This window comes from Mobula birostris, chromosome 11 (assembly GCF_030028105.1).
Source record: "Mobula birostris isolate sMobBir1 chromosome 11, sMobBir1.hap1, whole genome shotgun sequence".
In the NCBI taxonomy this organism is placed as follows: Eukaryota; Metazoa; Chordata; class Chondrichthyes; order Myliobatiformes; family Myliobatidae; genus Mobula; species Mobula birostris.
Genome location: NC_092380.1, coordinates 115086290 through 115101626, shown reverse-complemented (window position 1 = coordinate 115101626; position 15337 = coordinate 115086290). Strand labels below are relative to the sequence as shown.

General features: G+C 44.7%; 1 protein-coding gene across 6 annotated transcripts in view; it reads right to left on the bottom strand.

Annotated features, from left to right (window-relative positions):
• Positions 1–15337, bottom strand: part of lrrc56 (leucine rich repeat containing 56) — a 243125-nt gene that overhangs the window by 168792 nt on the left and 58996 nt on the right. For all 6 annotated transcript variants that reach the window (XM_072273220.1, XM_072273218.1, XM_072273219.1 and 3 more), the window contains one exon: positions 10862–10922. In XM_072273220.1, coding sequence (XP_072129321.1) covers positions 10862–10922 — 61 coding nt within the window. The remainder of the gene's footprint in view (positions 1–10861; positions 10923–15337) is intronic.

The following is a 15337-nucleotide window of genomic DNA, read 5'->3' as shown; positions in this document are numbered from 1 at the left end:
TTACTCAAACAGGCAGAATGTTGCAACTTCAACTCCTGAAGTCATATCTTACTTAGAACATCTTTCTAGCTCAGTTAATCTGGTTTTCCAGATTGTCAATCTGCACTGCAGCTTGAAGTAATCAAGCATGCAATATTGAAAGCAGTCAATTTCCAGCTTTAGGGGTGGGGGAAGGAACCAGAGCCAAAAAAATAAGAACTGATAGACGTGACCCAGCTTCCTGTTTGAACTGAACAGCATGAAGCATTATCCACAGAGAGGCCCTTGCAATCCTCACAGTCCAAATTATCCCACCCTTACAGCTGAACTAACACAGCGCTCGGGTCATTTGTAAAAAGGAAATCATTGATCCGCAGCTTCCAACAGGAGGAGGCCCTCCGTTGGTTAGGGTTGACCATGGATGTTGTGTCCTAGCTATTTACTGCATGCTCGATACACAAGCCAGGCCAGTACAATATGGAGAGCAAGCTGTTGCCCGTGCAGCAGGCTCCCCCTCTCCATGCAGCTGATGAATCCAAAGGAATGGCAAACACTGGTACAGTTTGGCACCAGTGGCATTGCAGGAGTTGCCAGTCAGTATTGAGCACAATGTAGGACTGCCTTAGGGACACCACCTCCGGATTTTCCTCGGGGTTTACTCTTGAAGCCTTTCCGATGATTGGGTAAAGCCGCAAGGCAGCGGAGTTTTGAGATCAGAGTTTTCCTCCTCCTAGATGAGTTACCAAACACAGCTGACGAGCCTCATCTGCACAAAGTGACTGGTTTTAAGGTGCGAGTAACCCACCTTTGCCCCTCTGCTATCAGTTCCACTGGGTTTAGTAGTTAAGCCATGCATGAAGGTCATGAGTTGGACTTGGTATTGAGATGCGTGCCATTCAGAGCATTTAATAGGTACTGGGAGCTCATCCACACTACCTCCCCCAGGTATAACAACCTTAAGGACCTACGGCCTGCATCACACACTTACTCGTTTAATCTTTCACTTCTCAGGCCCACGCACTGTGAGCTTATGGCTTGTCAACACTTTACAATCTGAATGATGTTGGAACAAGGCACAAACTTCCAAACTTAAATAACCCACTTGTTTTCTGAATTTTTGAGGAATTAGGAATTCATCAAATGGAGTTTCCAGATGGCAACATTCTACTGTTCAGGCAGCTAGGCCTCTGAGAGGCTCTAGTCTAGACCATGTGAAGCTAAGTGTCTGAAACATAGCACATATCGCAGGCTAACAAGCAAACATGAAACAAGATGATCTAGACAGCACTGAATGACATCAATTATTGTTGTACAGCTCCATGCGTTCTCTGCAAAAACTCACTGTGTATTATAAAGCTTCCATTACTGTCAGTGTTTTTCAAGACAGTCAGAACAGTTTCCATATTTCATGTGTGTGTCCGTGCATGTCTCTCTGCAGTTGCACATAAGATCATAAAACCTAGGAGCAGAATTAAGCCACTCATCCTATTGAGTCTACTACACCATTCCATCATGGCTGCTTTATTATACTTCTAAACCCCATTCTGCTGCCTTCTCCCCATAACCTTTGACACCCTGACTAATTAAACAGCAGCATGTGTTCTTCTGTATTTACCCAATGAGTCGTTCCTTTAGTATCTTATCTAAGTGCCAGCTATGAAGAAACACTTAACATTTCAGCTTAACTAACACGACTATCAATTTCTCAGATTTCCAGTAATTTCTCACTGCTCCCATTCTCTCCTTTTCCATTCAAAGTTCAAAGTAAATTTATCATCAAAGTACAAAAACGTCACCATATATAACCCTGAGATGAATTTTCTTGTAGGCATTCACAGTAAGTCCAAGAAGCACAATAGAATCAATGATAGACTGCACACAACAGGACGGACAAACAAACAACAAATGTGCAAATGACAACAAACTGTGCAAATATAAATAGAAAGAGAGAAATAATAATAATAATTAATAAATGAGCAAAAAAATTGAGAAAATGAGTTGAAGATTCCATGAAAGTAAGTCTTTAGGTTGTGGGAACAGTTCAGTGATGGAATGAGTGAAGCTGACTGAAGTTATCCCCTCTGGTTCAAGAGCCTGATGGTTCATGCACAATAACTGTTCCCAAACCTGGTGGTGTGAGTCCTGAGTTGGGCAGTGACCAATTAAAGAGAGGGAGTGTGTAAAAAGAGCTACCTTTCAATCAGGTCCGTGGTCAAGATTTAAAAAGCAGAGCTTCTCTGAAATGGGCCGCGACCAATCAACGAGAGGGATTCATTTGAAAGGATGAATCAGAATAATGCAGTTGCAAGAGGAGTAGTCATTCTCTGAGCATGGCAGTTTCAGAGTGGTTTTGTCATTGTCATAGTCATACTTTATTGATCCCGGGGGAAATTGGTTTTCGTTACAGTTGCACCATAAATAATAAATAGTAATAAAACCATAAATAGTTAAATAGTAATATGTAAATTATGCCAGTAAATTATGAAATAAGTCCAGGACCAGCCTATTGGCTCAGGGTGTCTGACCCTCCAAGGGAGGAGTTGTAAAGTTTGATGGCCACGGGCAGGAATAACTTCCTATGACGCTCTGTGTTGCATTTCGGTGGAATGAGTCTCTGGCTGAATGTACTCCTGTGACCAACCAGTACATTATGTAGTGGATAGGAGACATTGTCCAAGATGGCATGTAACTTGGACAGCATCCTCTTTTCAGACACCACCGTCAGAGAGTCCAGTTCCATCCCCACAACATCACTGGCCTTACGAATGAGTTTGTTGATTCTGTTGGTGTCTGCTACCCTCAGCTTGCTGCCCCAGCACACAACAGCAAACATGATCGCACTGGCCACCACAGACTCGTAGAATATCCTCAGCATCGTCCGGCAGATGTTAAGGGACCTCAGTCTCCTCAGGAAATAGAGACGGCTCTGACCCTTTTTGTAGACAGCCTCAGTGTTCTTTGACCAGTCCAGTTTATTGTCAATTCGTATCCCCAGGTATTTGTAATCCTCCACCATGTCCACACTGACCCCTGGATGGAAACAGGGGTCACCGGTACCTTAGCTCTCCTCAGGTCCACCACCAGCTCCTTAGTCTTTTTCACATTAAGCTGCAGATAATTCCGCTCACATGTGACAAAGTTTCCTACCGTAGCCCTGTACTCAGCCTCATCTCCCTTGCTGATGCATCCAACTATGGCAGAGTCATCTGAAAACTTCTGAAGATGACAAGACTCTGTGCAGTAGTTGAAGTCCGATGTGTAAATGGTGAAGAGAAAGGGAGATAAGACAGTCCCCTGTGGAGCCCCAGTGCTGCTGATCACTCTGTCGGACACACAGTGTTGCAAGCACATGTACTGTGGTCTGCCAGTCAGGTAATTAAGAATCCATGATACCAGGGAAGCATCCACCTGCACCGCTGTCAGCTTCTCCCCCAGCAGAGCAGGGCTAATCAGGCTTAGGCGAGATTAGACTTGGGTGAGATAAAGTTTCTGGTAAATTTCTCCTGTTTTTTTTTATTTGTTCATTCCTCATCTATTAGAGCATAGTATAGTGAGAATGGCTCTGGGGGCAGTGTTTTATGTTGTGTGTGGGATGTGGGAAGTCCAGGAAACGTCTATTCTCCTGGATAAACACATCTGCACCAGCTGCACTGAGCTGCAGCTCCTGAGAGAATGTATTAAGGAACTCAAGCTGCAGCTTGATGACCTTCGACTCACCCAGGAAAAGGAGGAGGTGATGGACAGGAGCTATAGGGGATTGCAGGAGAGAGGTAACTGGGTGACTGTCAGGAAAAGAAAGGGAAATGGGCAGCCACTGCAGAGTACACCTGTGGCTGTTCCCCTCAATAATACTTATACAACTTTAGATACTGTCGAGGGCGACCGGCAGGGGGACTCACAATGACCAGGTCTCTGGCAATGAGTCTGGAGCTATGGTTCAGAAGAGCAGACGGGTGAAGAAGTCAGCAGTATAGATAGGAGATTCCATAGTCACAGGAACAGAGATGAGATTCTGTGGGCATGATAGAGATACCCAGATGGTATGTTGGCTCCCTGGTGTCAGGGTCAGAGATGTTTCAAATCAGATCCATGGCATTCTCAAGGGCGAGGATGAGCAGCCAGAAGTCTGGATGGTTGTTAGCACCAATGACAGAGGTAGACAATGTGAGGAGGTCCTGAGGAGAGATTTTAGTGAGCTAGGTAGAAAGCTGAGAAACAGGATCTCCAGGGGAGTAATCTCTGGATTGCTGCCTGTGCCATGCACCAATGAGTGTAAGAATAGGATGATCTGGCAGGTGAATGTGTGGCTGAGGAACTGGTGCAGGGGGCAGGGTTCAGATTTATGGATCACTGGGATCTCTTCTGGAGAAGATATGACCTGTACAAAAGGGACAGGTTACATCTGAACCTGAGGGGAACAATATCCTTGAGGGCAGGTTTACTAGAGTTGTTCGGTGGGATTTAAACTAATTTGGCAGGGGGGGGGTGGTTGAGAACCAGAGTGATAGTGCTGAGGATGAGGTAGTTGGTTTACAAACAGAGGCAGTGTGTAGTGAGACTGCTAGCAGGGAGAGGCTGATGATGGAGTAAAATTCCAGTGAACAGGATGGATTGCACGTAAAAGGCAGACAGAATCAAAAAGGGTGAATACAGGACTGGAAGTGTTATATTCGAATGCACTCAGTATATGGAATAAGATAGAGAACTCGTAGCACAGTAACAGAATGGCATGTATGATGTTGTAGGCATCACTGAATCATAGCTGGGAACTTAACATCCAAGGATACACATTGTATCGAAAGGACTGGCAGGAAGGCAGAGGGGATGGTGCTGCTCCGTTGGGAAAAAATGAAATCAAATCACTATAAAGAGGTGACATAGGGTAGGAAGGTGTTGAATCATTGTGTATCAAGCTAAGGAACTGCAAGGGTAAAAAGACCCCGAAGGAAGTTATATACAGAGCCCCAAGCAGTAGTAAGGATGTGGGCTACAAATTACACTGGGAGATAGAAAATGCATGCCAAAGGGCAATGTTACAATAGTCAAAGGGGATTTCAAAATGAAGTTAGATAGGGAAAATTAGGTTGGTGCTAGATCCCAAGAGGGGGAATTTGTAGAAAGTAAGCTAGCCAATAACATTAAAGAGGATACCAAAAGTTTCTTCATATATATAAACTGTAAAAGGGAGACGAGAGTGGATATCAAACCACTGGAAAACGATGCTGCAGAGGTGGTAATGGGGTCAAGGAAACTGCGGACGAACTGAATAAGTATTTTGCGTCACCCTTCACTGTGAAAGACATTAGCAGTATGGTGGAAGTTCCAGAGTGCCAGGGATCAGAAGTGTGTGAAGTCGCCATTACAAGGGAGAAGGTTCTTGGGAAACTGAAAGGTCCAACAATAGATAAGTCACCTGGACCAGATGGTGTACACGCCGGGGTTCTGAAAGAGGTGGCTGACGAGACTGTGGAGGCATAGTAATAACCTTTCAAGAATCACTAGATTCTTGAATGGTTCCAGAAGGCTGGAAAATTGCAGATGTCACGCCACTCTTTAAGAATGAGAGAGGCAGAAGAAAGGAAACTATAGGCCAGTTAGTCTGACTTCAGTGGTTGAGAAGATGTTGGAGTCGATTGTTAAGGATGTGGTTTTAAGGTACTTGAAGGCACATGATAAAATAGGCCATAGTCAGCCTGGTTTCCTCAAGAAAAAATTTTGCTTGACAAATCTGTTGGAATTCTTTGAAGAAATAATGAGCAAGATAGACAATCAGTTGATGTTGTGTGCTTGGATTTTCTGAAGGCCTTTGACAAGGTGCCACACATGAAGCAGCTTAACAAATTAAGAGGCTATGGTATTACAAGAAAGATACTAGCATTGATAAAGAAGTGGCTGATTGACAGGAGTTCAAGAATGGGAATAAAGGGAGCCTTTTCGGATTGGTTGCCGGTGACAGTTCCACAGGGATCTGTGTTGGGACCGCTTCTTTTTATGCTATATGTCAATGACGTGGATAATGGAATTGATGGCTTTGTTGTAAAGTTTTTAGCCTATATGAAAAATGGTGCAGCATATGTAATTTCTACAGAAAGACCTCGACAGATTAGAAGAATGGGCAAAGAATTGGCAGTTGGAATACAGAGTCAGGAAGTTTATGTCATGCAACACACATAAAATGCTGGAGGCTAGGCAACATCTATGGAAAAAAGTACAGTTGATGTTTTGGGCCAAAACCCTTCAGCAGGACTGGAGAAAAAAGCTGAGGGGTAGATTTAAAAGGTGGGGGGAAAGGGAGAGAGAACCACCAGGTGATAAAGTAAAGAGCTGGGAACTTGATTGGTGAGATGAGGTGAGAGAGGAAAAAGGGGATGGGAAATGGAGGGACGGGTTGGGGGGCATTACCGGAAGTTTGAGAAATCTCCTTTGGCTCCCTCCACTTCCTTCAAACAAAAGGTGTAGCCAAGAGCACTTGCATGGATCCCAGCTATGCCTGCATGTTTGTCGGCTAAGTAGAACAGTCTACGTGGGTGTCTGTCCCGCACATTTCCTACACTGCATCGATGACTTCATTAGTGCTGCTTCCTGCATCTGTGCTGAACTCGCCAACTTCATGCACTTTGCCTCTCACTTCCACCCTACCCTCAAATTCACCTGGTCCATTTCCAACACCTTCCTTCCTTCCCTTTCTCAATCTCACTGTCTCTATCTCCAGAGTCAGCTTATACATCAATGTTTATTACAAAGCCACAGACTCTCACAGCTACCAAGACTGCACCTCATCCCACCCTACTACTTGTAAAGACACCATCCCCTTTCCTCATTTCCTCTGTCTCTGCTCTCAGGATGAGGCTTCTTATTCTAGAATGAAGGAGATGTCCTCCTTTTTCAAAGAAAGGGGCTTCCCTTCCTCTGCTATCAATGCTGCTCTCAGCCGCATCTCTTCCATTTCATGCACATCTGCTCTTACCACATCCTCCCGCCACCCCACCAGGGATAGGGTTCCTCGTCTCCTCACGTACGACTCCACCAGCCTCCGTGTCCAGTACATAATTCTCCGACACCTCTGCCACCTACAATGGGATCCCACCATCAAGCACAACTTCCCCTCCCTCCCCCCCCCCACAGGGATCAATCCTCCCTTGTCCGCAGGGATCAATCCTCCCTTGTCCGTTCGTCCCTCCTGGCACATCCCTGCTAGCGGAACAAGTGCTACATCTGCCCTGACACCTCCTTCCTCACTGCCATTCAGGGACCCAAACAGTCCTTGCAAGTGAGGTGACATTTCACCTGTGAGCCTGTTGGGGCCATTTACTGTGTTCAGTGCTCCTGGTGTGGCCTCCTATACATCAGCGAGACCCGACGTAGATTGGGAGACCACTTCGCAGAGCATCTACACTCCGTCCACCAGAACAAACAGGATCTCCCAGTGGCCAACCATTTATATTCCATTTCCCATTCCCATTCCCATTCCAATATGTCCATCCATGGCCTTCTCCACTGTCGTCATGAGGCCACACTTAGGGTGGAGGAGCAACACGATTTCTAGTGAAGATGGGACCTATACCAGAGCAACAGGTTGCGCTTTACCCAGGAAAGCACCAACATCCCTGCTGATGGGCTTGCTGGCACTGTGAGGGAAGGTTTAAACTGAGTTGGCAAGGGAAGGAGACTCTGTTAGACAGGTACAATCACCAAGAGCAGATATAAAGTCCAGTAAGGAAAACAAGTAAGTGCACAACAGAGGAGTTCAAAGCTAAAATGCATCCATTTCAATGCAAGGAGTTCAACGAGTAAAGCATATAGAACATAGAATAGTACAGCCATGAACAGGCTCCTTAGCCCACGTTTATCCCAACTGCCAGGCCAATATAACTACTCCCCTCTCACTGCACATGGTCTATATCTGCCATTGCCTACCTTATCACATCTGTCTAAATGACCCTTAAACATTGCAGTCATACCTGCTCCTACCACCTCCCACGGCAGTGTGTCCTGGGCACCCACCACTATACGTGTAAAAGAAACTTGATTCCGAAATCCTCTTTAAACTTTTCTTCTCGCACCTTAAAGCTATACCCTCCAGTATTTAACAGGCAGAACCCCAGCGCATCAAGTTAATGACCCAGTCTGTGTTTTTCAGTGTATTCCTTCTTGTGGCCGATTGACGGGTGGGTGATTTGTTAATTTTTTGTGTGTGAGGGTGGGGGGGGGAAGGGTTGATGCTATTGTGACTGTTCTTTTCTGTTGAGGAGGGGTTGGGAATTTGTTACTGTTGTCGCAGTTTTCTCCTGTGGGAGAGGGTGTGGGGGATTTGGGGGTTTGCGAGTTTTGGTTATTTTTTCTTTTTCATGCCGGGTGGGGGGGGGGGAGGAGGTGATGTCTTTTCTTTCAACAACTCCCACTGTCTTTCTGTATTTCATGGCTCTCTGCATATTTTGACAATAAAATGAACCTTTGACACTTTGCACAATGTCCTGTCTAGTCCAGCGAATCTATTTGCTTGGGGCAATAGCGAGGCACCATCATGTCCTCTCTGCCCTGGCACAGCGACCCTGGAACACATCCTCAGCAGGTGCACAAAAGCACTGGGTGAAGGCTGCTATCGCTGGTGCCATGATCAGGTGCTGAAGACAGCGGCAGAAAATATCCCCTCGGCCATTAACAACAGGAAGCACCTCCACCAACCCAAAGCTGATAACCAACAGGCTTGCTTGCCACGGCATCTGACTGGTAACTGAAAACTGATCTTGACAAGCAATTAAAGTTCCCTTACTTCATCACAACATCATCACTGAGGCCTGACATATTCTGTCAGAAAGCTTGAAACAGGAGATCATAGTAGAACTGACAAGTTTGGGAAGACCGGATTGAGCAGGCGTTCAAGCACTAGAAGACCAAGTACCAGCAGCTGATAGAGTAGTGCTGGAGACAGGAGCGGAGGGCACAATGTGAGCCTATAGAGGTGGGGTGTAGAGACTCTGCTGGCTGCTCGCTCTGCAGAACCTACTCTCTCACATAAGCCTCTGGATGGCTGTGGATTAAGACGTGTGACCCGTGGACCACTGCTGCTGGGATACAAACCGGGGGCTGATTAACCCTAGCTGGGTCGCCTGAGTGAGGATGACTGATGTTGAAAGATTTGAAACACTTGATAACCCCTGGTTACGTCACTGATGATGTGTCCCAGCACATCCTGGGATATATCTAGGCATCAACTAGTTGACATTTCAAGTGTGGGAAAAAAGACACTGGCTATCTTTTCTGTTAAAGATGTGTGTGTGTGGGGGGGGGGGTCAGGGAGTAACAGGGCTCGTTTTGCGTTGATTTGTTGCTTGTTGTTCTGTTGAGCATTGTGGACGTGCTATGCTGGTGCCAGAATGTGAGGTGAAACTTGTGGGCTGCCCTCAGAGCATTCTTGGATGTTTTGCTTGTTAATGCAAATGATGCATTTCACTGTAGGTTTCAATGTATATCTGATAAACTTGAACCTTATGTTACCATATTCGTGCCTCCTGTAACTGTTCTTTCCAGAACAGAGAAGGTTAAGAGAGAACATGACTGAGCTACAGAAGAGAAGGAGGAGAGAGGATACGGTAGTTCAGGCAGGCGGAGCTCATCAGCCGTGATTGGCAGGTCATCTAGGAGAAGGAAACCTTGGATCTCAAATCTCCACTGCTGCAGCTATACCCACTCATGGGGAAGGTTTCAGGAGCGAGCACCAAGGACAAATCTGGAGCAGGAACCCCTATGTTGAGTTCAATGTTGTCTAGCAACTCCTGCGATGTCACTGGTGCCAGACTGTATCGTTCTCTGCCATTCCTTTGGATTATCAGCTGTGTGGAGAGGGAGAGCCTACTGCATGGGAACAGCTTGCTCTTCATATTGTACCGCCCCGGCTTGTGTACTGACTACCTATTGTACTGCCCCGGCTTGCGTACTGACTACCTATTGTACTGCCCCGGCTTGCGTACTGACTACATATTGTACTGGCCTGGCTTGCGTACTGACTACATATTGTACTGGCCTGGCTTGCGTACTGACTACATATTGTACTGGACTGGCTTGCGTACTGACTACATATTGTACTGCCCTGGCTTGCGTACTGACTACATATTGTACTGGCCTGGCTTGCGTACTGACTACATATTGTACTGGCCTGGCTTGCGTACTGACTACATATTGTACTGCCCCGGCTTGCGTACTGACAACATAGACAGCTAGGACGCAACATCCATGGTCAACCTTGACCAACAGAAGCTTGACAACTATGGTCATGTGATAAACACAGGAAATCAGAGATAGATAAAACTAGAAGGATTTTATCTATCTCTGATTTCCTGTGTTTAGGATGGGTTTAGGGTAAGGGTTGAAGGTTTTAGAGAGGACATGAGGAGAATCTTTTCACCCAGGAAATGGTAAATGTGCAAAATTAACTGTAGGAGAGTGGTTGAAGCTGGATCACTGACAGCATTAAAGAAGTGTTGAGATTGCCATAGGACCATAAGACATCTGAGCAAAAAAGACCATTCAGCCCATCAAGTCTGATCTCTCATGGTTGATTTATTTTCCCTTTCAACCCCATTCTCTCCCTTTCTCCCTGTAACCTATGACATCCTTGCTAATCAAGAACCTATTAACTGCCATTGTAAATATACCCAATGACTTGGCCTCCACAGTCGTCTGTGGCGATGAATTTCACAGATTCACCGCCATCTGGCTAAAGATTGGTGGGGGCAAGTAAGCCGATGGACCAAGTGCTGGGGGATGGGATTTATCTGGAAAGGTGTCTACAGATCAACGTGGACAAGCTGGGCTGAATGGCCTGCTTCTATGCTGTATAATACTGCAACTCCATGACTCTATTTTGAAGTGTTTAACCTACCGCACTGATGTAATAAAACTTCCATTCAGCTTTAGTTGAACCAAATTAGGCAAATATTCACCTGCAGACAGACAACAATTTTTATATTAGGTTAGGATTAGTCCAATGTGCCCAAATTTAAAATATACAGTACTGTGCAAAAGTCTGATGCATGTACTGTATATATAGTTAAGGTGCCTAAGACTTTTGCACAGTACTGTAGTAATTTTATGTATTGCACCGTACTGCTCCACAAAAAAAAACAAATTTCCTGACATATGTGAGTAATGATAAACCTGATTCTGATATGGGTCTCTATTGTGGTCTGAGAGAGGGAAGGGGGCAGGGAGAGAGGAATCATGGTTGGGAAAAGGGGGAAGGCAAAGTGGGAAGCATCAGAAAGACATTCTGTAATTATCAATAAACCAATTGTTTGGATCACATGCCCTTGCCTGATGTCTCTGGGCTGGATGTATCTGCACCCCCGCCACCCCCACTCTCTTTCTCTGCCACCTTCCCAAACTCCTCCCAGGAGCCGGTGCTTCACCATTCCCAACATCTTTGCTCCTGTCAGATTTGCAGACTCACTCTCCACACCACGTTAACAAATACTGTACTGTGCACCCTACCTATAAATATGTGCTTGAGACTTTTACACAGAACTGCATGAAATGTTGGGTGCCATGGTAGCGTAGTGATCAGCACGACACAATTACAGCTCCAGGTGGAGTTCAAAGTTCAAATATGGCGTTCTCTGTGAGAAGTACCTACATCCTTCCATAAATGAGTGTGTTTCCTCCGGTTTCCTCCCAAAGTCCAAAGACATACTAGTTAGTAGGTTAACTGGTCATTGTAAAATTGTCCTGTCAGATGTTCTGGGGTTCCATTGACCTAGATGTGATAGAGTGGAAGGGATTAAAGGGGGAGTGGTGATGTTACTAGTTAGGGAAAATTGGTCCTCTGGAAGACCAGAATGGTAATTGATGCATGGAACCAAAACAGATGGAGATGATCTTAAATGGATCTTTTGCATCTGTATTTATTTGAGGGGCAGGGGCAGCTGGTGGTGACTTCAAGACAGATGGGCCGGAGTTCAAACCCAGTCGGGTCCCAACCTGGGCAGCAGCAGTATCGACGTGGAAGAAAGGCCTGACAATCTACTTCTGTATTTTGTCATGAAAACCCTGTGGACCCTATGGTCCATGAGGTCACAAAGAGTCGCACTCAACTGAACAACAACAAATTCATTCGGGAGATGTACACAGAGTCTATAGAGGTAAGACAACCCCACAGTGAGGTCATGGGCCCTGTACCGATTACAAAGGATTACAAAGTTTTTGCTGTCTTGTGGTAAATTAGGCTGGATAAATCCCCAGGGCCTGACAAGATATTCCCTTGGACCCTGTGGGAGGCAAGTGCAGAAATTGCAGGGGCCGTAGCAGAGATATTTAAATCATCCTTAGCGACAGGTGAGGTACCAGAAAATTGGAAGATAGCTAATGTTGTTCTGCTGTTTAAGAAAGACTCTAAGAATAAACCAGAAAACCGGTGAGCCTGACATCAGAAGTGGGAAAGTTAATGGACTGAATATATGAGTATTTGGATAGACAGGAACTGATTAGGCATAGTCAGCATGGCTTCATGAGTGGTAAGTCGTGTTTAACCAATCTTATACAGCTTTTCAAAAGAATTTACCACGAAATTTGATGAAGACAAGGAAATGGATATTGCGTACATGGAATTCAGCAAGGCATTGGACAAGACCTCGCATAGGAGGTTGATTGAGAAGGTTCAGTCATTTGGCATTCAAGATGAAGTAGTAAATTGGACTAAACATTGGCTTTGCGGGAGAAGCCAGGAGGTAGATGTAGTTGGTTGCCTCTCTGGCTGGAGGTGGAGTGCCGCAGGGATCAGTGCTGGATCAGATGTTGTTTGACATCTATATCAACGATCTGGATGATAATACGATTAATTGGATCAGCAAATTAGCAGATGACACCAAGACTGGGGGTGTAGAGGACAGCAAGGAAGACAATCAAAGTTTGCAATGGGATCTGGACCATCTGAAAAATGGCAGATGGAATTTAATGCAGACAAGTGTGAGGTATTGCTCTTTAGGAGGGCCAATCAGAGTAGGTCTTCCACAGTAAACAGTAGGGCACGGAGGAGCAATGTTCCGTCTAATTTGTGTGCATGCACACAGCTTTTGCTACTAGCGCACAAAGGAATTTAAACTGCGCACAAAAGGTTGTAAAGGTTGTCACCCTCTGTCACGTTGGTACGTTAAGTATACTGTATTTCATGGTCATACACATTCCTTTTCCAGTTTCTGATTCAGATGGTTTTGACAACGTGGAGTTTATGATGATTTGTCTGCAGATTGTAGATTGCAGATTGGCTTATTTATACTGTTTTTATTGATGAATAATTATTGTTTTTATTATTGTTGTCACTGGGCAAAACATTTCACAGCCCAAGATTTTTGCGCCCACTGGCCATTACAACTTAGAGGGAACATTGCTGAGCAGGGCAGTAGAACAGAGGGATCTGGGAGTACAGGTCCATAATTCATTGAAAGTGGTGTCACAGGTAGATATAGTCAAAAAGAAAGTTTCAGCACGTTGGCCTTCATAGATCAAAGTATTGAATACAGAAGTTGGGATGTTATGAAATAAGTTTGAAAGAGTACAGAGAAAATCTACAAGGATGTTGCTGGGACTGAAGGACCCAAGCTATCAGAAAGGATAGAAAAAGTTACAACTTTACTCTCCAGAACATAGAAAATTGAGGGGAGATTTAACAGAGGTATACAAAATTATGAGGTGGAATGGTTAAGGGGAATACGAGGGGAAATTTCTTCATTCAGAGGGTAGTGAGAATGTGGAATGAGGCACCAGTGCAAGCGGTGGATGTGATTCCGATGTCAACATTTAAGAGAAGTTTGGATAGGTATGTGGTTGTTAGGGGTACGGAGGGCTACGGTCTGGGTGCAGGTTGATGGGACTACGCAGTTTAAGTGGTTCAGCATTGACTAGATGGGCTGAAGGGTGTGTTTCTGTGCTATAGTTTTATATGGCTCGACATAGGTGGGTTGCTGGCCAGTATGGCTGATTGGGCCAGAAGGGTCGGTTCCATGCTGTATCTCCAAATGTAATAAGATAAAATGGCTGGGGCCCACAGCAGCTGCTTCTAAGGTCATCTTCTGAACCTCATTACATCAGTCAGTTCTGTACTTGCTGCCCACATAGAAGAGCAATACAAACAATGTATTCAGAAAGGGCTTGGCATCAATTTCCTTATGAAGGCTGAGCTCATAACTCTGTACTGTAAAGTATGCAATTACTGGCAACCTTTTATATGCTGTTGTCATTGTCTTACTCAGTGAAATTCACTATTCAAAATAATGGATAGAAAGTACTTCTTGCATGCAAAGGTCTTGAAAGACCCAGAGATAAAGCCTCAGCAGTGACCACAAAGAAAAATAGATTAAAAAATGGGAAATCAGACTATTCTAAGTAATGCAGCTGCAGGACTAAACTAGACCACAATCAAATCTAAGAACAGTAAGAAATTTGTCCTGCAAAATAGAAATCCAATTATTTTCTCCACTCATTTAAAACCATAAAACATAGAAGCAGAATTAGGCCATTTGGCCCATCAAGTTGGCTCGACCATTCCATCATGGCCGATTTATTATCCCTCTCAACTCCACTCTTTTGCCTTCTCCCCGTAATCTTTAATTTTAACTTGCCCAATTTGCCTGCTACATGCATGATTTTGCATCAGAATGGTAAATGTATTCAATAGTAATAATGACTGCAGAGATGGCCAGGCATAAAATTCATTTCCTTTACAATCTCATCTACTGGTAGTGTTTCCTGAACACTGAACAATCCTCAACATGATTATTACAGAGAGGAAGAGAAGAAAGGCGTGTGTGATGGGGTGGAAATTCTGCATCCGTTTCACACCAGAACCATGTGTCAGGTGTTTGTTTACTAGGCTGCCACAATCTGGGCCTGTTTAGTCTCTTTTTGCCAGGATTTTTTTTCCTTTTCTCTTGCTCTCATTTTGTGCTACTTTATTTAATTTTTAAAATATATTTTCTACTGTAATTTATAGTTTTTTATTATTACGTATTGGAATAATGGTTCTTTAAGATTGGCATAGCCAGGGGAGGGTGGTAGGGATAAGCTCCCACTACCTATTAAATTATGGGGCCTATCAGCGGTGTCAACAGAGCTCCACGAAGAGGTGTTTCTCGCAGGTTGGCGGCGGGTATTTAAAAAGAGAGCTTCATGGATGTTTGTCCATTGTACGGGGCCCATCAACAGTGTCAACAGAGCTCTACGAACTAAATAAAAGTACAGAAGGGATAAGCAGAGCGGCCATTGTCAGGTGTAGGCCAGTGGCGAGAGTAGAAGTGACAGGCTTCGGCTCAGAAGAAGTGTTGGTTTTGTGTAAAGTGTCTGTTAAGGTTTCCTTTTTGAGTTTTTC